Here is a 25,168-nt window from a genome sequence, read left to right on the forward strand (position 1 = left end):
CAACCTACTCCAGTACTCTTGCCTGGAAAATCTCATGGACAGAGGAGCCTGGTGGACCACAGTCCATGGGGTTGCAGAGTCAGACACGACTGAGTGTCTGAGCATGCATGGTTGCATGTGCTTAGATATAACCATGGTTTCACACATTCTATCATGATACCAGCAATGAAAGATTCCTGAGAAGTTGGACTGTGCTGTGGGCACTCCCATCACCACAGGGGCACCATACAAGCCCCCAAACCCAGGACTGTGTCGTCTGAGAATATTCAGTTCTGCCTTGAAGAAAAGAAATAAATAGGACAGACTAAGCTCATGGACAAAGCACAGATGACACAAGTTACTCAGCTGCGAGGCATGGTGGACAGGTCAGTAGGGCCTACCTAGACTTGAGAGCTGAGACAGAAAAAAGTTGGAAGGACCAGGAGATGTGACATGTTCACGAGGCACTAAACATACAAGGCCCATCAGACATGTATCAAGCACCATATATTCACGGCACACTAAATATCCACAAGACACCCAGCATACACAGGTCTTAATCCTGCCACCTAGTGGTGACACTCTGTGTCATACACGTCCTGCCCCAGAAGGGCTCAACAGGTTAACCGGCAACCTGGGCTGTGCTCAGGCACTCTAGCCCTTGCATCTCTCCGATGGCGTGTGTCATGGGCCTGAAGCACCTTCCATTTCTGGACTCTTGCTCACCTCTAGTTCTAACTACCCCACAATCCATGGGAGGCCACAAAGAGAGATAAGACATATGCATGCTACATGACCACAGCCTTAAATCTTTCCATTCCAGTTGCAGCCTATCCTGAGTGTGTTTCTTTCTTCGCCGCTGGCTTCTCAGGCTGTGTTGGCTTTCTTTCCATGACCTCTGGGACAGCTTGTCTGCCTGTGCATTTTGAGGGTACCACTGCATCGAGGAGAGGGAAACGGCAACCCACTCCAGTATTCTTGCCTGGAAAATCCCATGGATGGAGGAGCCTGGCAGGCTACAGTCCATAGGTGCTGGGAGCCAGCACGGGAAATCCCACCCATGGAAAGGTCATGTGGAGAGACCTGATGGGCAAGGCAAGTCAGGTCTCAAGGGGTCCTCGGCCTGAGCATCTACCCTGAAACCAAAATCTGTCTGTTTACTGTCTGCTACACTATACTCTTCTGACATAACAGGGGGCTTTCCCTGCCCACCTTTCTCTGGAAAAAGTTAACTTAGAGCTCCAACTGGTCTCCTGCATATGAAAGGAATGTCTCGGCTTAAAACCCTTTGATGGTTTTCTAACTTACCTGACCGGTCTGCCCAGACTTTTACAACTTGTGATTGTTTACAGCCCCTCAACTGCGAGGGGCATGAAGCTTAAAACATCTTAAAGATATAGGGCCTTTTAGAGTTAAGAATTAGTTAGGTGAAGAGTTTGTTGAGTTAATGTTTACCGCCAGGCCTCCATATCCTTTATCTTTTAGGTACCTGGGAGGATATTAATCAATGTAAATGGGATATAGAAAAAGGAATATAGTAGTTTTGATGTTAGCAACACTAGACTTTTGGGTTAATTACTTTTCTCTTCGTTATAAATCACTGTACTTCTTTCATTGTTATAAATTGTTGTGTCCTTGCTATGTAAGAATGTGACTTTATTTAGTGCTTTCTGAGAGTGGCACCAGACTTTGGGAAGAACAATACAAATGAGTTCTCTGGTTGACAGACCCTTATCAGAAAAGGGCCGTAAAATGTTAACTGGCCCTCTGGCCAGAAGATGATGTAAATCACCTAAGACTTGTGTATACAGCTAGGTATACAGAGAGAAAGCCTGGTCTCGATAAGAGTCAGGGCTGCTGACGCTGCATAATTTTGTATTATCCATTGATCTCTATGTACAATCAAAAGTATAAAAGGCCTTTCCGGACAATAGAGGATGGGCCAGTCACTGGAAAGACTGGTTTCCCCCGTGTCTTCTTTACTCTATTTTCTGGCTGAATTCCCATCTGGGGCGTGGAGGCTCTCCAAGTCTACTTACTTGCCCTGGCTTCTAAGACCCACGCGAGAGGGAGCCTAAGGCGGGGCACTCTCTGCTATTCAAGTGGGCGCCGGTGGCCTAACGGAGACAGTGCAAGTTCCTTGTCTGGAACTTTATTAGTTCTCCACGTAAACCAAGTTATTCAGCCTCTTTTCTCCACTAATTTTCCTACTACACTATTCTTTCCTAATCTTTTTATATTTCTAAAGAAGTAAATTTTTCCTCACCTACTCCGTCTCCCCTTCGAATTACCCTGGATCCACCGGGGCAGGACCCTGGCACATAGGGTTGCAAGTTGGACATGACTTAGCAACTAAACCACCACCACTGCATCGAGGTAACCTCCTATACCACACTATACAGGTAATCTCTGGGTAAGATACAGAAAAATACACTCCAATCAGGTATTCATTACTCTCTTGTGCTTTCCCTGGAGGGCCCCCAAAGTGTACGTAACCAAAAGCAGTGTGTGATTCAGAGTTTGATGCAACTTGGTCTGGAAGCAAAGCAGCTTCTCTTGCAGACCCTGTTGTACAAAGCTAACTCTCCTCCAGCACTTACCCCCACCTTCTCCTGGGCAACTTGCTCCTTCTCCTCCCTTTCTTCTCTCAAAAGGAAAACAAACTCCTCTTCTAGGAGCCAGCTGAGACACATCTAGGATTTCCTACAGGTGGCGCTAGTGGTAAAGAACCTACCTGTCAATGCAGGAGATGTAAAAGACCAAGGTTCAATCCCTTGGTCGGGAAGATTCCCTGGAGGAGGAAATGACAACCCACTCCAGTACTCTTGCCTGGAAAATCCCATGGACAGAGGAACCTGGTGGGCTACAAGTCCATAGGGTCACACAGAGTAGGACACAACTGAAGCAACTCAGCCTGCCAACACCCTCTAAATACTGCAAAAAGTCTGACCAAGCCAAGCCAATTCTCTTAACAGGGCTTCTGGTGAATAGTTTCCTCCATCATTTAATGTATGTATCAACAGCATCTTTGTAGTGCCTAAAATGTCCCTGAAAAGACAGGCAAGATATACTTAATAGTATCTTTTTGAGCATTGAGGTTGGTCTGGTTGTACAAGGACTAAGTTAGCTTGCATTTTAGACTTTCTGTATTGTTTCCAAATGTTTCAAGTCATTGCATTAAGTTGGCCAAAAAGTTTGGCTGCGTTTTTCCATGACATCGTATGAAACATCTGAATGAACTTTTTGGTCAATCCAATATTAGTTTCCTAAGACTGGTAACAAATTACCACAAACTGGGGGTCTTATAACAGTAGAAATTTATTCTTGCACCTTTTTGGAGCCCAGAAGTTTGAAATCAGGGTCTGGAGAAGAGTCCTTCCTTCTTCTTCCAGCTTCTGGTGTCCCACCTAGGAACTTCTTTGTCTGGACTGCATAAGCCCAGTCTTGACCTCGTCTTCACGTGCCCATCTTCTCTGTGTCTCTTCTCTTTTGATGATGTCACGCATGTTGGATTAGGGCCCATCACCTTGAACACACTTGTAAAGACCCTATTTCCAAATAAAGTGTGGGGTGGGATGTGGGAGGATCTTCTTTGGGGACATGGTCAATATACACAAGCCACAGTTACTATTATTATTAAAAAACCAAACTTCATCTTGCAACATTCTTTAGGCAACTTGTCTGGTCTCTTTAAACCATCAGTGTTATGAAAAATTGCAGGGAATTGTTGAAGAATAAAAGAGATTTAAGAAACATAACCAAAATGCAATGTTTGAAACTTGACTGGATCCTGGTTTGAAAAAAAATCTGCAAAACACTCTTCTCTTGTTGACAACTGGTGAAATTTAAATATAGCCTAGCTAGGAGATCCAACCAGTCCATTCTGAAGGAGATCAGCCCTGGATTTCTTTGGAAGGAATGATGCTAAAGCTGAAACTCCAGTACTTTGGCAACCTCATGTGAAGAGTTGACTCATTGGAAAAGACTCTGATGCAGGGAGGGATTGGGGGCAGGAGGAGAAGGGGAAGACAGAGGATGAGATGGCTGGATGGCATCACTGAGTCAATGGACATGAATCTGAGTGAACTCTGGGAGATGGTGATGGACAGGGAGGCCTGGTGTGCTGCAATTCATGGGGTCGCAAAGAGTCAGACACGACTGAGCAACTGAACTGAACTGAACTGATCAGATAATATTAGGGACTTACTGTTAATTTCCTAGCTGTGATACTGTGGTTGGAGAGGTTGTTGCTGCTGCTGCTGCTAAGTCGCTTCAGTCCTGTCCGACTGCTAACGACCCCATAGATGGCAACCCACCAGGCCCCCCCGTCCCCAGGATCCTTCAGGCAAGGATATTGGAGTAGGTTGCCATTCCTTCCCCAATGCATGAAAGTGAAAAGTAAAAGTGAAGTTGTTCAGTTGTGTCCAACTCTTAGCGACCCCATGGACCATAGCTTACCAGGCTCCTCCGTCCATGGGATTTTCCAGGCAAGAGTACTGGAATGGGTTGCCAGTTCCTTCTCCAGGAGAGGTTGTTGTTGCTGCTGCTGCTGCTAAGTTGTATCCAACTCTGTGTGACCCCAGAGATGGCAGCCCACCAGGCTCCCCCATCCCTGGGATTCTCCAGGCAAGAGTACTGGAGTGGGGTGCCATTGCCTTCTCCAGGAAAGGTTGTTACTCTTTTCTAAATTAATTAATTAATTTTTGGCTGCACTGGGTCTTCCTTGTTGCTTGTGGACTTTCTGTAGTTGCTGTGAATGGGGGTAACTCTCCAGTTTTGATGCACAGGCTTCTTGATGTTGTGGTTTTTCTTGTTGAAGAGCATGGGCTCTGGGGCACACCAGCTTTAGTAGTGTGGCACACAGACTTAGTAGCTGCACTACCTGGTTCTAGAGCACAGACCCAATAGTTGTGGAGCATGGGCTTAGCTTCCAACAACACAAGAGAAGACTCTACACATAGACATCACCAGATGGTCAACACTGAAATCAGATTGAGCATATACTTTGCAGCCAAAGATGGAGAAGCTCTATACAGTCAGTAAAAACAAGACAGGGAGCTGACTGTAGCTCAGATCATGAACTCCTTATTGCCAAATTCAAACTTAAATTGAAGAAAGTAGAGAAAAGCACTAGACCATTCAGCTCAGTTCAGTTCAGTTCAGTTGCTCAGTCGTGTCCGACTCTTTGTGACCCATGAATCACAGCACGCCATTGAGGTATGACCTAAATCAAATCCCTTACGATTATACAGTGGAAGTGACAAATAGATTAAAGGGATTAGATCTGATAGAGTGCCTGATGAACTCTAGACAGAGGTTCATGACATTGTATGGGAGGCAGTGATCAACACCATCCCCATGAAAAAGAAGTTAAAAGAAACAATATGGCTGCCTGAGGAGGCCTTACAAATAGCTGTGTAAAGAATAGAAGTGAAAAGCAAAGGAGAAAAGGAAAGATATACCCGTTTGAATGCGGAATTCCAAAGAATAGGAAGGAGAGACAAGAAAGCCTTCCTCAGTGATCAGTGCAAAGAAATAGAGGAAAACAACAGAATGGGAAAGACTAGAGATCTCTTCAAGGAAATTAGAGATACTAAGGGAACATTTCATGCAAAGACGGGCACAATAAAGGACAGAAATGGTATGGACCTAACAGAAGCAGAAGATATTAAGAAGAGGTGGCAAGAATACACAGAAAAACTATACAAAAAAGATCTTCATGACCCAGATAGATAATCACGATGGTGTGATCATTCACCTAGAGGAAGATATCCTGGAATGTGAAGTCAAGTGGGCCTTAGAAAGCATCACTACGAAATAAGCTAGTGGAAGGTGATGGAACTCCAGCTGAGCTATTTCAAATCCTAAAAGGTGGTGCTGTGAAAGTACTGCACTCAATATGCCAGCAAATTTAGAAAACTCAGCAGTGGCCACAGGACTGGAAAAGATCAGTTTTCATTCTGATCCCAAAGAAAGGCAATGCCAAAGAATGCTCAAACTACTGCACAATTGCACTCATCTCACATGCTAGCAAAGTAATGCTCAAAATGGACAAGGAAATCGCAACCCACGTCAGTAATCTTGCCTGGAAAATTCCATGGATGGAGGAGCCTAGTAGGTTACAGTCCATGGGGTCACAAAGTGTCGGACACGACTGAGTGACTTCACTTTCTTTCTTTCTATAGTTCCTTTTGGAGAAGGAAATGGCAACCCACTCCAGTGTTCTTGCCTGGAGAATCCCAGGGATGGAGGGGTGTGGTGGGTCTATGGGGTTGCAAAGAGTTGGACATGACTGAGCAACTAACACACACACACAATGCTCAAAATTCTTCGAGAGCCTTCAACAGTACATGTACCATGAACTTCCAGATGTTCAAGCTGGATTTAGAAAAGGCAGAGGAACCAGAGATTAAATTGCCAACATCCGTTGAATCATAGAAAAAGCAAGAGAGTTCCAGAAAAACATCTACTTCTGCTTTATTGACTATGCCAAAGCCTTTGACTGTGTGGATCACAATAAACTGTGGAAGATTCTGAGAGAGATGGGAATACCAGACCACCTGACCTGCCTCTTGAGAAACCTGCATGCAGGTCAGGAAGCAACAGTTAGAGCTAAACATAGAACAATAGACTGATTTCGAATCAGGAAAGAAGTACATGAAGGCTGCATATTGTCACTCTGCTTATTTAACTTATACACAGAGTACATCATGAGAAATGTTGGGCTGGATGAAGCATGAGCTGGAATCAAGATTGCTGGGAGAAATATCAATAACCTCAGATATGCAGATGACACCACCTTTATGGCAGAAAGTGAAGAACTAAAGAGCCTCTTGATGAAAGTGAAAGTGGAGAGTGAAAAAGTTGGCTTAAAGCTCAACATTCAGAAAACTAAGATCATGGCATCTGGTCCCATCACTTCATGGTAAATAGATAGGGAAATAGTGGCAGACTTTATTTTTGGGGGCTCCAAAATCACTGCAGATGGTGACTGCAGCCATGAAATTAAAAGATGCTTGCTTCTTGGAAGAAAAGGTATGACCAACCTAGACAGCATATTAAAAAGCAGAGACACTACTTTGCCAACAAAGGTCTGTCTAGTCAAGGCTATGGGTTTTCCAGTAGTCATGTATGGATGTGACAGTTGAACTATAAACAAAGCTGAGTGCTGAAGAATTGATGCCTTTGAACTATGGTTTTGGAGAAGAATCTTAAGAGTCTCTTGGACTGCAAAGAGATCCAACCAGTTCATCCTAAAGGAAATCAGTCCTGAATATTCACCGGAAGGACTGATGCTGAAGCTGAAACTCCAATACTTCGGCCATCTGATTGGAAGAACTGTCATTTGAAAAGACCCTGATGCTGGGAAAGATTGAAGGTGGGAGGAGAAAGGGACGACAGAGCATAAGATGGTTGGATGGCATCACCGACTCAAAGGACATGAGTTTGAGTAAACTCCGGGAGCTGGTGATGGACAGGGAGGCCTGGCCTGCTGCAGTCCATGGGGTCACAAAGAGTCGGATATGACTGAGTGACTAACTGAACTGATGGGCTTAGCTGCTGAGAGCCATGTGGGATCTTCCTGGACCAGGGATGGAATGGCTGTTCCCTGCACTGCAAGGCAGTTCTTAACCACTGCACCACCACAGAAGCCCAGAGGTTGTTATTCTCAGGAGATGAAACTCTGGGTAGAGTTTTATAATGTCTTCATCCTACTGTCACAAACTTCTGGGGAAAAAATTACACCTCAATACAAATGAAGCTAACACAGCAGAATTTTTGAATCTAGGTGACTGATCCTATCATGCCCATGATTAAAACATTTCCCTGTATATGCAGTTACTGTAAGTTGACTTTAGAATTCTAAAACATAAAATTTTAGAGCATTTATCATATACCTTAAAGAAGTGAAAAACCATTTATGAGTTTTCAATGAACTTATTTCATCTGTCAGGTTTTCTGGGTTTGAAAATTTTCATAGTAAAATTTTGGAACGAAAAACTCAATAACAACAACAACAAGGGTTTCCAACAACTGCCAGTTATCTGGGATAAAACACAAAAGTCGTGGGCACAATGGCTGACTCCTGCATCTCCCCTCCTATCCCCCTCCCACCTACAATCAGGTAACACCAGGGTACCATTCGCCTTTACCCTTCTTCCTTTCTATGCCACCGGGTGCTGTTGACCATCCCCCCTCCCGAGCTCCAGGTCAGAGGTCACTCTTTGCGATTCAGGCCGTCCCCACTCCGCAGAGCCCCATACCGGCCTGTCCTTGAGCGGCCCTCCCTGCTCTTGGAATCCGCACTGGCACACCTTAGGAGTTTCTCAAGTGTTTGCCAAGAGAAAGTCCATTCAGCTCTGCCATTCAAATCTTCCTCAGGTTGCGTGTTTTCTCCAAAATAGTCAATTTCCAAGCGTTTTTGAAAATTCGTGCCACCCCTATGGGCTGGCAGGCTGGCTGTCCCCAGAACCAGGGCTCTTGCCACTGCAGACTCGCCTGCGGAGGCCGCCACCTCTGTCCTCTCGCGAGGTCACCACCAGGAGGACCCCACCGCCTGCGGGACGTGACAAACCACCTGGGAAAGGTCACACCCCAATCGGCCCCGCCCCATGGTGCCCGAGCCCCGCCTCCTGCCTCCACACGGCCCGCCCACCACACCTAAGGCCCGCCCCTGCAGCTACACGGCCCGCCCCCTGTTCCCAACAGGCCTGCCCTTGTTCCCCGCTGATTCTCCCACTCGTTCCTCACGACCCTCCTACTGCTCCCACAAAGTCCGCCCCCTGCCTCCATAAGCCCCGCCCACCATTTCCACAAGTCCCGCCCCCTGCTCCCTCACGGCCCAATGGGCACCTACGCGGTTCCAACCGGTCCGGACGCTGAGCGGCCGATCACGGCTACGCGGTGACGTCAGGCGCCGACGCACCTGTCGGCCCTGCTTTAGCCGCTCCTGTCCGCTTCCCGGGGTCGCTGGGTCGGACGGGACGATTCGGAACCGCAGTCCTTCCTGCGGTACCGTCAGCCTGTGGCCAGAGTTGGGCCGAGAGCCGAGGAGGGGTGCTGGCGGCCGGCCGCTCCAGTTTCTCCCCGAGTTGGAGCATGGCTGCAGCTGTGGTCCCTCCAGAGGGAGGTGAGCTTTAAGGCGGTCGTGTTTGATTCGGGGCAGCAGCGGGTCGAGTCCAGGGCCCCAGAGCCGGCGGCTCCAACCTGATGCGGCTCCCGCCTGGCTGAGCCTGTGGGTCGCGGTCGCGGTGGGGCTGGGCGCGCCGGCCGTCCTCAAATGCGGAGCCCGCCGGCGGCGCAGGACGCGGCCCCGGGGCTCCTCTGCCTCTGAGCGGCGAGGTGAGTGATGGCGGGGGCCGGGAGCCGGCGGGGCCGGCGTCGCTTGCCTCGCCATCCAGATCTTGAGACGGGTTGGCCTGCGGGACGTTGACCCCGCCAGCGGCAGGTGAGGCCCGAGACCGTTCTTTAAGCTTGCACCTGCTTTCTTCAGGAACTGCCAAAAGACCTTTGAACAGAGTGGACGTAGGTGCCAGGAAGAGATTGTGGGTTTCACTTTCGCGAAATTTGCCCAAATAGAAACTTACTGTTCAGTGTCACTTTTTTAAAGATTTATGTGTATATGAAGCCATAGTTTGTGTGTATACATAGCATTTGTGTTTTGATCTTAAACTTGGTCTGGAACCCACCGTAGACACAGAAATTAATTTTTTACATAATGTGCTTTATTTGCACAACATTTTAAACGAGCTCATAGAAGACAATTACGTACACCTTATGCATATTAGGGGCTGGAATTTGTGTTTCCTTTGGAAGAAAATTCTGTTTTATGAGATAAATTTTTTATGAGTGACTGCACTTTATTATCTTTTTATAATTCAGAAGTTCAGTTCTGCAAACTATACACTTTTTGAGCCATGCATTTCAGTTCCTTCAGCATCATTGTGGTTTATGTGGTTTATTCAACAATCAAAGGATTGTTGAGTCTTTACATAAATAATTTGATGTCAGTCTATTTTACTTGCTTTGTGAGTCACTAGAAAATGCTGTGTAGCAGGAGAGGACATGCAGGAGTTAAAATGCTCCTGTATAGTTGGTTGATTTTCACCTTAAAAGGTGCCAGTGCTGATTGTTTTTTGTTACACAATAGGGCTTAAAAGCCAGGTGTGTGCCGTACAGATATTTACTCAAATTAAGCCTGCAGTTTATGACCTCTGGTTGATAGGAACAGCCTGTTATTGGCAGAACCCAGGGCAGATTGCATCTCCTCCCACACCTTACCCCCCACACTCTTCAAAGACTGATTCTTTGTTTGAAAAACACCTGAAATTATTTTAAGAGGTCAATAAGAATGTATAGCACCTACATCTTTAGTTGGAACTTGTGTTTTAGTGTATATTTTCAATCATATGCAGATGACTTAACCTAGCTTTGGATAGATCCAGTTTAGGGGAAAGATTTGCTCACGTTATGGTTTTGTGTTAGTGAGTTGGCTGTTTTCCAGCTCATGTTGGTGATAGGCTTTCCATTTCCTGTTGTGACCTGTTGGTAATAATTTTCAGACTGCTCAGGAAGCCAGATTTGATCTCTGTGGTGGGTCGAGCAGCATCCTGAGAAGCTGGGCCACTGTCACTGCTTTGTGGAACTTTCAGCTTAGTTCTAGTCAAACTTTTCAGCAGGGACCTAAAATATGATAAGCAAATTCTGTAGTTTGGGATCTTTCTGAAGTGGTTTTGTGTATTATCTGAGTTCTCATGTGAGCTCTTTGGAGTTGGTACTTTGATTTTTCCCATCATAGAGATGTGGAAACTGATGCATAGAGGATCTGATTACCTTGCCCGAGGTCTCAGTTAGTGTCAGAACAGAGACTGAAGCCTGACAGTGTGATTTCAGACCTCTTGCTATCAGTGGCTGCCCTTCAAGGCAAGTAAGACAACAAAATACTGGAAGAAACAGTAGGGTGAGAGAGATGGTATCATAGGTCCATTCATTCTTCCATATAAAAGTAATATACAATCACAGAAGCTCTGGAGTATCCTTTTTTTAAATTCTTCTTTCATGACTCAATAAACTGTTGTGTTTTTTAAAATTGTACTTCACATGTGTATTTAAACATAGTAGCTATGATACATTTTGATTCTTAAAGATCATTGTTCTTCAGTTAAGAATGAAATGAAAGGTGAATCTACATGGGGAAACTGCCCATTTGCATTGCTGAAATATAGAGAGATTTGTTATGCAGCTTTGATTGGAACGAAGTCAGGTAAACATATTTCTTGCCCTCATGGGAAGTAGTTGAACAGTTTCTGTCTTATAAAATCATGAAAATTAGCTTTCAAAGTGTACGTCTTCCAGAGCATCTTATTGTTGGGTTGTTTACCTTTTTGCTTGTGATAGTCTTAGCATTATACTTGTGTGTATGTTTTTCCTTTTAAAATCATCTGGCATTTAACTTTTTTACTGGATCTAAAAAATATTTTGAATCTAGGAAATTTTCTTCAGAATAGAGAGCCGCTTCCTTTAGCAGGTTATGCATTTAGTACTTTTTGAAAGAAAAATACAAAAGGTGCAGTGATGTAGACATGCAGCTATCTCAATGGACAGTAGGGTAAAATATCAACAAATGTTACATTGGGAAGAAAGCAGTTTAATTATCGTTGTTTCTTGTAAGTACTGACTATTTGTATCAGGATACATTCTTTAATCCGGTGATGTTCTGACGTGATCTACGTTTCATGATGTTGTAAGGGATGGAGGAACCAATCCTTTGCAAAATAGATTTGAGAAACTGTTAAGTTTTGTTTTCTCAAGAACCTTGCTCGTGCTGTTAGTTTTGACATTTCTAGGGGGTGTGTTTTATTACCCCAACTTATTTGCCCATGAACCTCGTGCCGGACCTGTGTTCTGTGCATAAACTCTCATCCATAAATGTCTTTGTTACCCTCTTGACTCCATAGCCTGATTCATGCTAGTGCTTTTGCTTCAGCTAACTAACCTCTTCTCTCATCTCTGCCCCAGTGAGGTCCCATCTTTTTTTTTTTTTCCCAGCTGTGTCATGATGGCTTGTGAGACATTAGTTCACCGCCCAGGGTTTGAACCCAAGTCCCCACTAGCACTGGAAGCTCTAAGTCCTAACCTCTGGACCGCCAGGGAATGCCCTCTGCCCCCATTTTTAAGATCCGGGTCGTGTATCTCTCCCAAAGAATGCTTGTCATCATCAGCTACAGTGGGATGTGGTCTTCTCTCTGAACTCTTCAAACAATTCTGGTGTCTTTTATGACGTGTGTCCCCTTTTATTATATGGATATTTACAAATTTGTAGGAAAAAGTTGTCATATCACTGAGGACAGTAGGAAATGTAATTTATGCCATCAATCAATAAAAATTTTATTTGTATTATATTTTATTTTTTTACAGTTGCTGTTTTATAAGCTTCAGTAAAGGAATAAGTGATTCTGTGGAAATTCATGGTCACGTTTTAATCTTGGACTAGTATCTTGCTCATTTAGCTCCTGCGATGTTTCTACCAGAAAGCTCCTTGGGGCCAAGTGATAGATCACTCAGGGTTTCCCCTCACCGCTGTCATCGGTCCTGAGACTCTCGTTCGTCTCTCTGGTTGCTGACACCCGGGATTTCCTTTGCCCCTCTCTGGTTGTGCCTGCTGTTCTCAGACAGCTGACAGACGCGCCTTGGAAGCTTAGCCGTGGTCCTCAGCCCTACCCAGTTCCCTTGATGAGAAGCCAGAGCCTTGTTGGAGTTCTGAAGACTCCTCCCTCAGCTCTTGGCCCCTGAGCCGCGTGTCTAGTCTCCCCCCTTCTGGGCCGCACTGCTCAGTGTGTGCAGTCTGGGGACCACGTCGGTGCTCAGAGTCACCACCCCGTTCTCTAGTCTGGCCTCGATCCAGTGTTTGGAAAGCACGCTCTGGTGTTCAGTCCTGTAAGCTTCAGGAGACGACGCTTTGCTTCTTCCAGCTCTTTTGAATCAGTCAAGCCAGAAACCAAGCGGGTGTCTGGGTTCCGTGCTCCCTGCCTCGCGTGTTAGTTGCCGTGGCCCCCTCCGTGGTCCTTACAGCCCGTTCTGCTTTGTCGTGCCGCTGTGACTCAGTGCAGTGATGCCCTCATTGTTATACTCGGGGGTGCTGAAGGGTCCCCTGGAGTAAGGGCCCCGGACTCCTCCCCAGAGCTGGTCTTCAGTCTCCCGCCCTGCTCGTCTGTCCTCCACACTGCCGCCGCGGGTGGCTCATTAAAGTTCACTTCCCGTCAGGTGACTTCTCTTGGAGACTTTGTGGTTTACCATGAGTGAGTGAATTGGTTCCTCAGCAGAACCCAAGAGCCCCTCCCTGCTTCTGGGCGCCTCCCCAGCTCGTCTCTAGTCCCCACCTCTTGCTGAACTACCTGAGCAGGTAGCATTACGCTGCTTTCCCCTACATCGGCTTGTTGCCGCACGGTCGGCCTAGCTAACCCCTCCTAACCCTGCAGCGCTCATGTCCTCTTTCGGTGTTTACAGACTTTCCCAGGCAGCAGCTTGTTCCTGTCATCGCGTGGACTTGCCGTGCACCTCTCCTGTGTGCCTCTCATACTGTGTGCAGTTACATGTGTGTCTTTCACCTTGACTACCTTGGGAATAGGGACCTCTTCTTACTCAGGACCCCCGAGCACATGCTGGGTGCTCAGCAGAAAGTTTGTCAAATACATTAATCAGTAACTCGGAAAACTGATTTTGCCTACTAGGTAAATGGTGATGCTGTAAACTGAGATAGTGAGAGGGGGAGGACAAGCAGGTTTGTGTTCAGCTTAGGTCTTTTTGAATTTCAGTTCTCATACATCATCCAAATACAGATAGATCAGTTTGTTATTCACACCATAGACAGTTAACTGATCCAGGAAAATTCTGTAGATACAGACAGACTATTCTAAAATAAATATGGGAAAGCAAAGAAACTAGAAAAACAAAAACAATTTCAGAAAATAAGAATCAGGTATGAGAAATCAATCTCTCCAACGTCAGGAGCTCCAGTAGTCAGGATTGTGTGTTATTGCTGTAGGTGCAGAAACACAGATCAGCGAAACAGAACAGAGGACTCTGAAACAGAGTCACACGAATAAGCCCAACTAATTTTTACCAGAGGCCCCAGAACAATTCAGAGGGAGGAAGGTAACCTTTTTGCAAATGGCATTGGAGCAATTGGACATCCACACATCCAGAAACAAGCTTCAGCCTGTGTCTTACAGCTTATACAGACATTCACTCAACATGGACTACAGTTGTAGTTCACTCACTCAGTCGTGTTCGACTCTTTGCAGCCCCGTGGACTGCAGCATGCCAGGCTTCCCTGTCCTTCACCATCTCGTGGAGCTTGCTCAAACTTACGTCCGTTGAGTCAGTGGTGTCATCCAACCATCTTGTCCTCTGGACTAGAGTTAAATATAAAATGTAAAATTATAAAAATTTTAGGAAAAAAATTGGGAGAAATCTTTGGTAGTAGATTTCCTAGAGTTGATGCCAAAAGCATAATCCTTCAGGGAAATATTGGTAAATTGAAGTTCATCAAAGTTAAATGCTTTTGCTTCATGATAGACCCTGTTAAAGGGCTTCCCTGATGGCTCAGTGGTAAAGGATAGACCAGCCAATGTAGGAGATACAGGTTTGATTCCTGGGTCAGGAAGATCCCCTGGAGGAGGAAATGGCAACCCACTCCAGTATTCTTGCCTGGGAAACCCCATGGACAGAGGAGCCTGGTGAGCTACAGTCCATGAGGTCACGAAAGAGTAGATACAACTTAGCAACTGAACAACAAACAAGACCCTGTTAGAAAGAAGACCAAACTGCAGAGTGGGAGACAATATTTGCAAACAACACATCTGACAAAGGACTAGTATCTAAGATATATATTCTAAAATATGAAACTCGGAAGGAAAACAATTCAGTTAGAATTGGCAAAAGATATGAACACTCATATCGCTGAGGAGGATATGCAGATAGCAAGTAAGCACATCAAATATGTTCAACATTAGCCGTTAGGGAAACCACGTTAAAGGAACCATGAGATACTAAAACACACCTGTCAGAATGGTGAAACATATATACCACTGAGTGCTGGTTTGGATGTGGAAAACCAGGCTCACCCAGACATCGTGGGGAGGGATGTTAAATTGGCGGTTTCTTTAGGAGCCAGACATGCAGTTACCATATGGCACAGTAATAGCAGTCCTTGGCTTTTATCCCGGAGAAATGAAGACTTTAAGTTCACAAAGAAATCTGTACATGAGTATTTATTGTGGCTTTGTTTGTGATAGCCCAAACCTGGAAAAGAGCCAGATGTTCTTCCACAGGTGAATGGCTAAACATACGTGGTGTGCGCGTCACGGAGCACGACTCCGCCATAAAGAGGGGAGGACTGCTGGCAGACCCCAGCCCCGGACGGCTCTGCAGAGAGTCCTGCCGGGTGCCGAGCGGACAGCTCGTCCCCAAGGGCGCGGACCACACGACTCCATTTGCGCAGTGCTGTTGACGCGGCAGAGTTACAGAAATAGAGAGCGGGCTGTAGGTCGCCAGGGGTTAGGAACAGGCGGCGCTGGGGGGCTGGAGGAGAGTGGCTGTGGCTGTAGAGGCAGCAGGAGGTGTCCTTGTGAGGGGAGGCCCTGTGTCAGTGTCACCGCGTGACCGTTCGGGGTGCTCAGGGGAGGCGACGCAGGAGCTCTTTGAATTCCTTACTGCAGCTGCGTGCAAAATCACCATTGCTGTTCTGCCGCCCAGTCGTGTCGGATTCCTTGCGACCCGTGGGCCACAGCAGGCTGACTTGCCTGTCTCTGGCCATCTCCCAGAGTTTACCCAAGTTCACGTTCATTGCATTGGTGATGCCACCCAGCCATCTCATCTCCATTGTCTCCAAGTAAAAAGTTTAAAAAAGTGAAGCCCTCGTAGGCGCATGGTGCTGTGCAGAAATGGGCGCGGCCAGGCCTTGTGCCGCCGTCAGTTATCCCGCGAAGCAGGGCGACACTGCACCTGGGGCATGTACCGTCAGGGGAGGCAGGGGCCTCACCGTGTGCACTGGACCTGGTCAGGGCGGCAGCCCAGGTAGATGGGTGCTGAGGCAGCTTCGTTACAGCACACGACTTTACAGCGGTTACTGCAACTCTTCGTGTGTCAGTGTCCTCACCTGTGAAATGGGGATAACAGTGGAGCCTGAGCTTTGGGGCTGTGGTTGTGGTTAGTACAGAGACTAAATGAGTTTGTAATGTGCTTAGGGTGGTGCCTGACATATAAACTCTGCTGGAGAGTTTGTTCACTGACTAGAGGGTGCTTGAGGTGAAAGCTGAAGGATACATGGGACTGTCACCTCCACGAAGAGGGGAGGGCCCTTTCCACGCCCAGGGAGCAGCTGAGCCTGGGCAGGCACCGGGGCAGCCTCGTAGGGCCCAGAGGAGGGTGTGTGTCTGGGAGAGGCCTGGCTGCACGGGCTTGTCTGCTGTGTTGAAGACTTTGCTGGCAAAACGTGGTGAGAAGTGATTAAGGCCCTAATCCATGGCATGGGGGGAGGTGAGCATCAGGCCTGCCCTGAGAATAGATCATGCTGGCTGCAGGGTGAAGAAGAGATGCGAAGAGCCAGGGTGGTGGTGCGCGGGGCACTGAGGAAGTCACTGCGCGCACCGGTTTCCTCCCTGGGGGTTTTCTCGGATTAGCTCTACTCTTCATAGCTCCACAGGAGTATATCCGCAAGTCACTGTGTCTGTTAGAATGACTTGAAATGGTTTTAAATATGTTTTTGACAGTTTAAAAGGAAAAATAAGACTGTAGTATTCATTTTTTTTCTATGCAGAATTTCAGTTGCTGTACTAACGGTTTAAATAGGCTTTTGTGATCAAGCCTGGGGATGGAGTTTAGAATCTGAAGCGGTTTGATGCTGGTGTCCAGATTCCTTCTGTGTACTTACTTTATGCTTTCATGGATTGTTGACTATTTTATAGCAGTGTTGAGCAATAAAAATACCTGTGCTGCAAATACAAGCCACATGTATAACTTTCAATTTCTTAGTAAGCACATTAAAAAGAAAATGGTAAGATTAATTTTAATGATATATTTTATGTAACCCATTATATCTAAAGTATTATTTCAGCACATATGTGCGTCCTTAATCTTATATGACCCTTTGCGACCCCATGGACTGTGGCCTGCCAGGCTCCTCTGCCCATGGGATTGCCCAGGCAAGAATATTGGGGTGGGGAGAAAAGAAAACACTACTGGACTGGGTTGCCATTTCCACCTCCGGGGGATCTGCCTGACCTAGGGATGGAACCTGTGTCTCCTGCGTTGCAGGCAGATTCTTTACTGCTGAGCCACTGGGGAAAGCCCATTTGTTTCATCACAGAATCAATATAAAATTATTAATGAAATATTTGGCATTCCTTTTTTTATGAAAGCACCGGAATCCTGTAGATACTTCTCCTTAGAGCCATGTTTCAGGGCTAGTGACTGCTGGTCAGACAGTTCAGCTCTACAGGTTTCTGGGTTAATAATAGTTTTTTAAAGTTATTGAACTTATAGAAATAGGAACCCACACAGAACTGATTTTAATAAACTTTGAAACAGAGTTGGTTGCTCTTGTTACAAAGAAAGCTGTGAATTTTAGATGTATCAGAGGTGTTCATGAAATGAAGTTTTTTAAACACTGCGAAAGGGTTAATTTACAAGTTATCACTAACAGTTTTTGAGGGACTTCTAGGGACGAAATGGAGGAGCTGTGTTGGAACTTGCTGATGGAGGGCCCAGGACACAGTTTTACTTCAGCGCGATTTCTCAGTGTTGTGCAGCCTCTAGCAAATTAATGTCCATTGACGTATGTTATCACAAGTATTAAGTGCTTCCAGTGTGACTGTCACGTAAAGAAGTGAAGAATAGTGTCTGTGTTCTTTGCAAAACCTTAGTGGACGTGCTTTGCTACATCAAAATAAAAATGACTTTTGAATTGTTAATGCTTTTTTTTTTAAACTTTTAGTTCTTTACTCAAGAGCCACAATATTGAATTTGATCACCTTCGTGGACACTGCACAGTTCTTAGCATGAACAGTTATTTTCATACTATTCTAACATTTACCTTGAAATAAAACTCTTGTCTTAATTAATATATTCTAACATATCTCTGTATAATAGGCCATTTTTGGTAGAGGTAATCATGAAACATCAGTAAAGTTGCAAAGAAGTAAATATTTAAGATTTTCTTTGTAACTTAGGTGCTAGTTTTTGGTTATTTTACTGCGACCAGATTAGCATTGTAGTCAAAAGGCCTTGTTTATTGAACACTGAATACGTCTCTCTTTTTACCTGCTTGATTAAGTCAACAGTCTGAAATTTGATCACTGTTACCTGTGTGTTGTGTTCTACTCACTGCGTAAGATGTTCAGACCAGAGCTCTCAAGCTCCACCTTCCCTTGACTTCTCTTTAAGTTAGGTAATTTATACATCTTTTAGAAGTTGTTGCTAAGTTGCCCAGTCATGTCTGACTCTTTGCGACCCTGTAATTTTTATTTAGAAGTTACTTCTCCCCCACCCCAGCCCCACCCGGCCAGAGGAAAATATCCTGAGGACTAGAGAGTGTTTTGACCTTCAAGTCTTCCGTGCTAGATTTCAGCGCTGAAAGTGGACCGTGCGTAGTTCCACTCACCTTTACTCACGTGTGTGCTCATCGTGACAGCTGACAAGTCTCGTTTTACCAGGCTTGCTGGGTGAACTGCTCCTGCAACTCTAGCTTTCAAGTCCCACCCGCAAAGCTTTCGAACCTCTTGCTGGTGTCTCGCGCACTCGTTTTGATGTTGAGCAAGTAGGTAGATGGCATTTAAAACACCAAGCTATTCAGGAGTTACACTGTTCTTAAAGTACGGAGTAAGAGCCTTGAAAACATGTTCTTGCTTGTTAATTCTCTTATGGAAAAAAATGCAAATAGTGACCTATTACCATATTTTCGTGGCTGATATTTGACTATGGGCTTTGAAGCTTTAAATTTTAAAGTGATGAAAGGAGAATGGAATTTTACAGGTGTTTAAATGACATTACTTTAACATTAGTATTTATACCTGGTGAGATATCCAAAAGGTACTAGTATCTCCCTTTCATACCTGGTGCATCAGCAACTGTTCCTTTCTCCTGTGGGCAACTTTCTTAGAACTCTCTCCAGAGGTGGTCTGTACACGCACAGCCAGTTATGTGCTGCAGGTCAGCCTCTACCACAGGCCCCTTTCTTTGGGTGGAAGCCCCACATATCCCGTGGTTGTCATTTAGTTGCTAAGTTGTGTCCAACTCTTGTAACCCCATGGACTGTAGCCTGCCAGGCTCCTCTGTCCATGGGATTCTCCAGGCAAGAATACTGGAGTGGAGTGCCATTCCCTTCTCCAGGGGATCTTCCTGACCCAGCGATTGCACTCTGGTCTCCTGCACTGCAGGCGGATTCTTTGCCATCTGAGCCCCCAGGGATGCCCTTGCATATACTATAGTATATTGTAAGCACTTCTCTGTACTTTGTATTTTGAAACAATGGATCTAAGAGACTACTTTATACCATTACCTGAAGAAGTTCTTCATTCCTTTTTACAACTGCTTGGTGAGAACAGAATTATTAAATGATCCCCAAAGACTTAACCCAATAGAGTTATCTATTGTTACAGTAATGAAGTTAGTATGTTTTTTTTTAATATGAGATCAGAAGTTTTCTTTAAATTGTTAAAGTAGATGGTTTTTATTGTATGTTGGGAAAATGTTAAAGCCATTTCTCCCCTCCCCCCCGCCTTTTTTTTTTTTTTTTTTTCAGATAACCAGACAGCTAAATGGAGTCTGAGCAGCTGTTCCATAGAGGCTACTGTAGAAACAGCTACAACAGTATAACCAGTGTGAGCAGTGATGAGGAGCTTTTAGACGGGGCAGGTGTTATTATGGACTTCCAGACTTCTGAGGATGACAATTTGTTAGATGGTGACACAGCAGTGGGTAAGTTTGACGTTGTAGCTCATCATCCTATTTGTTATCATGAATGTCTGCTGGTAGACATTGTTTTATTGAGGTTAAGTTTGGGGATGACTTTTTTGTTGTTTTATTTTTACTTATTTATTTGGCTGTGCTGGGTCTTAGTTGCAGCATGCGGAATCTTTAGTTGTGGCATGTGAGCTCTTAGTTGCGGCATATGGAATTCAGTTCCCTGACCAGGGGTTGAACCCTGAGCCCCCTGCATTGGGAGTGTGGAGTCTTAGCCGTTGGACCACCAGGGAAGTCCCTGTTTTTATTTTAATTGCGGTGATTCATGTAACCATTTTAAAGTGTACAATGCATTGGAATTTAGTCCATTCACGATATACAGCTGCCACTGGTGTCCACTTTTCATTTGTTGTTTACTCACTCAGTTCTGTCCAACTCTTCTGCAACCCCGTGGACTCTAGCCCACCAGGCTCCTCTGTCCATGGAATTTCCCAGGCAAGAATGCTGGAATGGGTTGCCGTATTCTTCTCTCAGGGATCTTCCTCACCCCGGGGGTCAAACCTGAGTGGCGTGCAGTACAGCTAGATTCTTTACCACTGAGCTACCAGGGAAGCCCAAAAGAAAATCTCATATGTGGATAAGCATAAAAATTTCAGTATAATATACTGCAGAGAGGCACACAACTGTAGTTGAAGCAGAAAAGCAAAACTTACGGGGTATATATTATATATAGAGAGAGACAGAGACATACAGAAAGAGATTTATTATGAAAGATTGGCTCATGTGATGGCGGAGGCTGAGAAGTCCCACCAGCGGCCAGCTGCATAGTGGGAGCTCAGAAGAGTTGGTGGTGTGGTTCCAGTCCAGATCCAAAGGCCTGGAAACCAGTGGAGCCAGTGACTTGAGGCCCAGTCCACGCCTGACGGCCCAGGTCCCGTGGTGCTGATGTCCGAGGGCGGCTCCAGCAAGAGTAGAGTTTTCAGTCCGCCAGTTCAGATGCTCATCTCTTCGGGAAAGGCCCTCACAGACACACACAGACATGATGTTTTAGTGGCTATCTGGGCATCTCTTTGCCCAGCCTCATTGATACATAAAATGAGGACAATAATCACCATGTCACAAGCATGGAAATGAATGAATTTCTACAAAGTAGTTACACTCATATACCTCAATTAAGAAATAAAACATGACCAGTTTCCCAGTAATCTGCCCGTGTTCCCCCTTCCAGTTTCAGAGGTAACTGTTATTTTGATTTCTGTCACCGCAGATTACATTTGCAGGTATTTAAACTTTATAGAAAAGAATTTATACTACATATACTCTTTTGAGTCTGGTGTCATTTACTTGTGTTTTGATTCACCTATGTTGTTGAAGATAGCAATAGTTAATTTATTTTCATTGCCATGTAGTATGCCATTTGTAAATACACTTCAGTTTATCTGTTCTATCCATCATATGTTGTGAAACACATTTAGGTTTTTTAAATTAATTTTTCTTAGATTTTGGCTGTTGACAATAATGGTGCTGAGAATTTTCAGGTTCATATATTTCAGTGCATATCATGTACACAGTTGTGTAGGATTTATCCCTCAAGATGGCCTCTTAGATGACAGGTGTGTGAATCTCAGATCCTGTCGAAGGAGGTTACAGTCTGTACATCGTGTCAGCAGTGTGTGAGAGTTCTGCTTGCGTCACGTCTTCACTAATACCTGATGTTATCAGTTTAAAAATTTGGGCTCTTCTGATGTGGGTGCAGTAGTCTCAAATTTTGGGTTTGATTTACAGTTGCCTAATGGCTTATAGCACCCCACTCCAGTACTCTTGCCTGGAAAATCCCATGGACAGAGGAGCCTGGTGGGCTGTAGTCCATGGGGTCGCTAAGAGTTGGACATGACTCAGTGACTTCACTTTCACTTTTCACTTTGATGCTTTGGAGAAGGAAATGGCAACCCACTCCAGTGTTCTTGCCTGGAGAATCCCAGGGATGGCGGAGCCTGGTGGGCTGCCGTCTATGGGGTTGCACAGTCGGAGACAACTGAAGCAACTTAGCAGCAGCAGCAGCAATAGCAATGGCTTATGAGTTTAAATGCCTTTTGTGTGTTGTTTGGCTTTTTAGATAGCGTCTTTTGAAGTGCCTGTTCAGTCATTTTGCCTAAGAGGTCTTTATGCATTCTGATTGAGTCCTTTGTTAGATTTATGTATTGCACATGTCTTCTCTTGCTCTTAATAGAATCTTTTGATGAAGATGCTGTCAATTTTAGTGAAACCCAGTTAATGTTTTCCTTTATTCTTTATACTTTTCCTGTTCTGTGTTAAGATAGCTTCCCATACATACCTCAAGATCAAGAAGGTATTCTCTCCTTATCTCCTAGAAGTTTTATTGTTTGTATGTCTCTTGCATTTAGTTTTGTAATCTAACTGCAGTTGATTTTTATATGTGATGTAAGTGTTCAGATTCATTTTTTCCTATGTGGATAACTATTCAGCCCATATATTGAAAAATCTTCCATTTTCCAGTGTATTGGAGAGACATGTTTCTCATCTATCAGGTGGATGTATTTCTATAGGTCTGTTTCTGGACTTTTTCCTCTGTTGCACTGAAATATTTGGCTATCTTTGTACCAGAACGCAGGTGGTGCTAGTGGTAAAGAACTGCCAGTGTGGGAGACATAACAGTTCGGCCCCTGGGTGGGGAAGGTCCCTGGAGGAGGGTGCGGCTACCCACTCCAGCGTTCTTGCCTGGAGAATCCCCATGGACAGAGAAGCCTGGCGGCCTACATCCATGGGGCCTCAAAGAGTCGGACACAACTGAAGGGACTGAGCGCACGTGGACGCACCGAATCCCAGCATATGTATGAGTTTCGTTTCTCGCGTTGGTTTTATGTAAATGTAGTCTGCTTACATTTAATGTAACCACTGATATATTTAGGGTCAAGTCTACTGTCTTTCTACTTCTGTTCTGTTTGTCACAGTTGGTTTTTTTTCCCCCACCTTGCTTCCTTCCCTCCAATACTGTTAGTTATGCATTCTCTTACATTTTGTTTGATGGGTTACTCTAGAGATGATAACATGTATTCTTATTAGTTCTACTATAAATTAGTACTTTTCTCTCTTGACATATTTGTTGTTGTTATTCAGTCGCAGAGTCGTGTCTGACTCTTTGTGACCCCATGGCCTATAACCTTCTAGGTTCCTCTGTCTGTGGGATTTCCCAGGCAAGAATACTGGAGTGGATTGCTATTCCTTTCTCCAGGGGATCTTCCTGACCCAGGGATCGAACCCACGTCTCCTGCATTGGCAGGCAGATTCTTTGCTGCCGAGCCACCAGGGAAGCCCTTTGGACATATAGTCGGTTCTTATTTATTGAATGAGTGAATTAATTACAAATAAAATGAGTCATCAAGCTTGGTTATATGCCTTCATTTCATTCATGACAGCTGAAGGATCATATAAGTCATTTGACAGAGTTAAAATAGTGGAAGAATTAGGATGAAACTTAAAGTTAGTGGATTCCTTCCAGTTTTCATGGTTGCTGCTGCTAAGTTGCTTCAGTTGTGTCTGACTCTGTGTGACCCCATAGACGGCAACCCACCAGGCTCCTCCGTCCCTGGGATTCTCCAGGCCAAAACACTGGAGTGGGTTGCCATTTCCTTCTCCAATGCAGGAAAGTGAAAAGTGAAAGTAAAGTCACTCAGTTGTGTCCGACCCTCAGCGACCCCATGGACTGCAGCCTTCCAGGCTCCTCCATCCATGGGATTTTCCAGGCAAGAGTATTGGAGTGGGGTGCCATTGCCTTCTCCGGTTTTCATGGTTAGGGTGGCATAAATGAGTGCTTTTACCAGTTTACAGGAAATATAAGGGCCTTAGGATATTTTAGCCCCTTTTCTCCCCTCCTGCTTTTTGTGCTACTGTTGTCTGCTATTTTAATTCTTTATATATTTTAAACTGCACAAGACATTGTTGTCTTATGTTGATACCTGTTTAGGTTTCGCAACTTTACTTTTTCTGGTGCTCTGTATTCTGTCCCGCATTTTCGTGTTTCTATCTGGGAAAATTATCTTTCTGCCTGAAGAACTCTCATTAGTATTTCTTTTAATTGCAATCTGCTAGCAGTAAGTTCACTTAGTTTTTGTACAAGCCTTTGTTTCGTCTTTATTTCTGAAGGATATTTTTGCAGCTGTATTCCAGATTTACATCGATCTTTTTTGGACACTTCAAAGATATAATTCTCATGTCATTTGCCTTCTGTTGAAAAGTCAGTTGTATTTTTCCCCCAGTCTGGCTTCTTTTAGGCTTTTTACTTTGTCTTTGGTTTTCCTGAAACTTAAGCTTAGTCATAGTGTGCCTAAGTGTAGTTTTCTTATTGTTTATCCTGGCTGGGGTTTAGCACTTCCTGAATTGTGACCTGGTTTTTGCTGTTTTTTTTCATTTCTGGATAATTCTGACCTGGTGTCCTCAAGTATTGTTTCTAGCATTGCCCCTCTGCTTTCCTTTTAAGACGCCAGTCACATTTGTTACATCTTTTCACTTGTGTCTCTTATGCTTTCTTCTATATTTTCTTTTTTTAATTTTGGATATTTCACTTCACTGGGGTAAGTAGCAAGGAACCTGATAGATAGCTGGATCAAGTATTAGGTGTGGTTTTATAGTGAAGTGAGGTGAAGTGAAGTCGCTCAGTTGTGTCCGACTCTTTGCGAACCCGTGGACTGTAGCCTACCAGTCTCCTCCATCCACGGGATTCTCCAGGCAAGAATAGTGGAGTGGTTGCCATTTCCTTCTCCAGGGCATCTTCCCGATCCAGGGATCGAACCCCGGGTCTCCCGCATTGCAGGCAGACGCTTTAACCTCTGTGGTTTTATAAGCAGCAGCCAAAAGTGGCTGCACCTCTTCGCTCTCCCACTCTCAGTGACTGAGAGCTCCTGCTGCGCCCGTTCTTGTCAGTTTTTTATAATGTGTCCATGTTCTGGAGTCTGGCTTTTGTCACAGGTGTGTAGTGCTATCTCATTATTTTTTGTCAGGTTTTGAATTTCAGTTATTTATCAGCCGTAGAATTCCCATTTGATTGTTTTTAAATAGTACTTCTGTACTCTGGGAGAAATTCTCTGTGATTTTTTTGTATGTGTGTGCTTTTTTTCACCTTTGTATTAATAACTTGTTTAAAAGTTCATGTCTGAGTCGTCTCATGTTGAGGTCACCTGTGAGTCTGTATCTCTTGCTCTTTTGCTCT

The 25,168-nt window shown here is 44.8% G+C and overlaps 1 protein-coding gene across 2 annotated transcripts in view; it reads left to right on the forward strand.

Moving 5' to 3' along the window:
* The first annotated feature begins 8,931 nt into the window (after nt 1-8,931).
* The window catches only part of CLCN3 (chloride voltage-gated channel 3), an 87,526-nt gene continuing 71,289 nt past the window's right edge, over nt 8,932-25,168 (forward strand). For both annotated transcript variants that reach the window (XM_068974695.1, XM_068974696.1), the window contains exons 1-2: nt 8,932-9,109; nt 19,781-19,956. In XM_068974695.1, coding sequence (XP_068830796.1) covers nt 19,797-19,956 — 160 coding nt within the window. In that variant the 5' untranslated portion in view covers nt 8,932-9,109; nt 19,781-19,796. The remainder of the gene's footprint in view (nt 9,110-19,780; nt 19,957-25,168) is intronic.

This window comes from Capricornis sumatraensis, chromosome 6 (assembly GCF_032405125.1).
Source record: "Capricornis sumatraensis isolate serow.1 chromosome 6, serow.2, whole genome shotgun sequence".
Classification (NCBI taxonomy): Eukaryota; Metazoa; Chordata; class Mammalia; order Artiodactyla; family Bovidae; genus Capricornis; species Capricornis sumatraensis.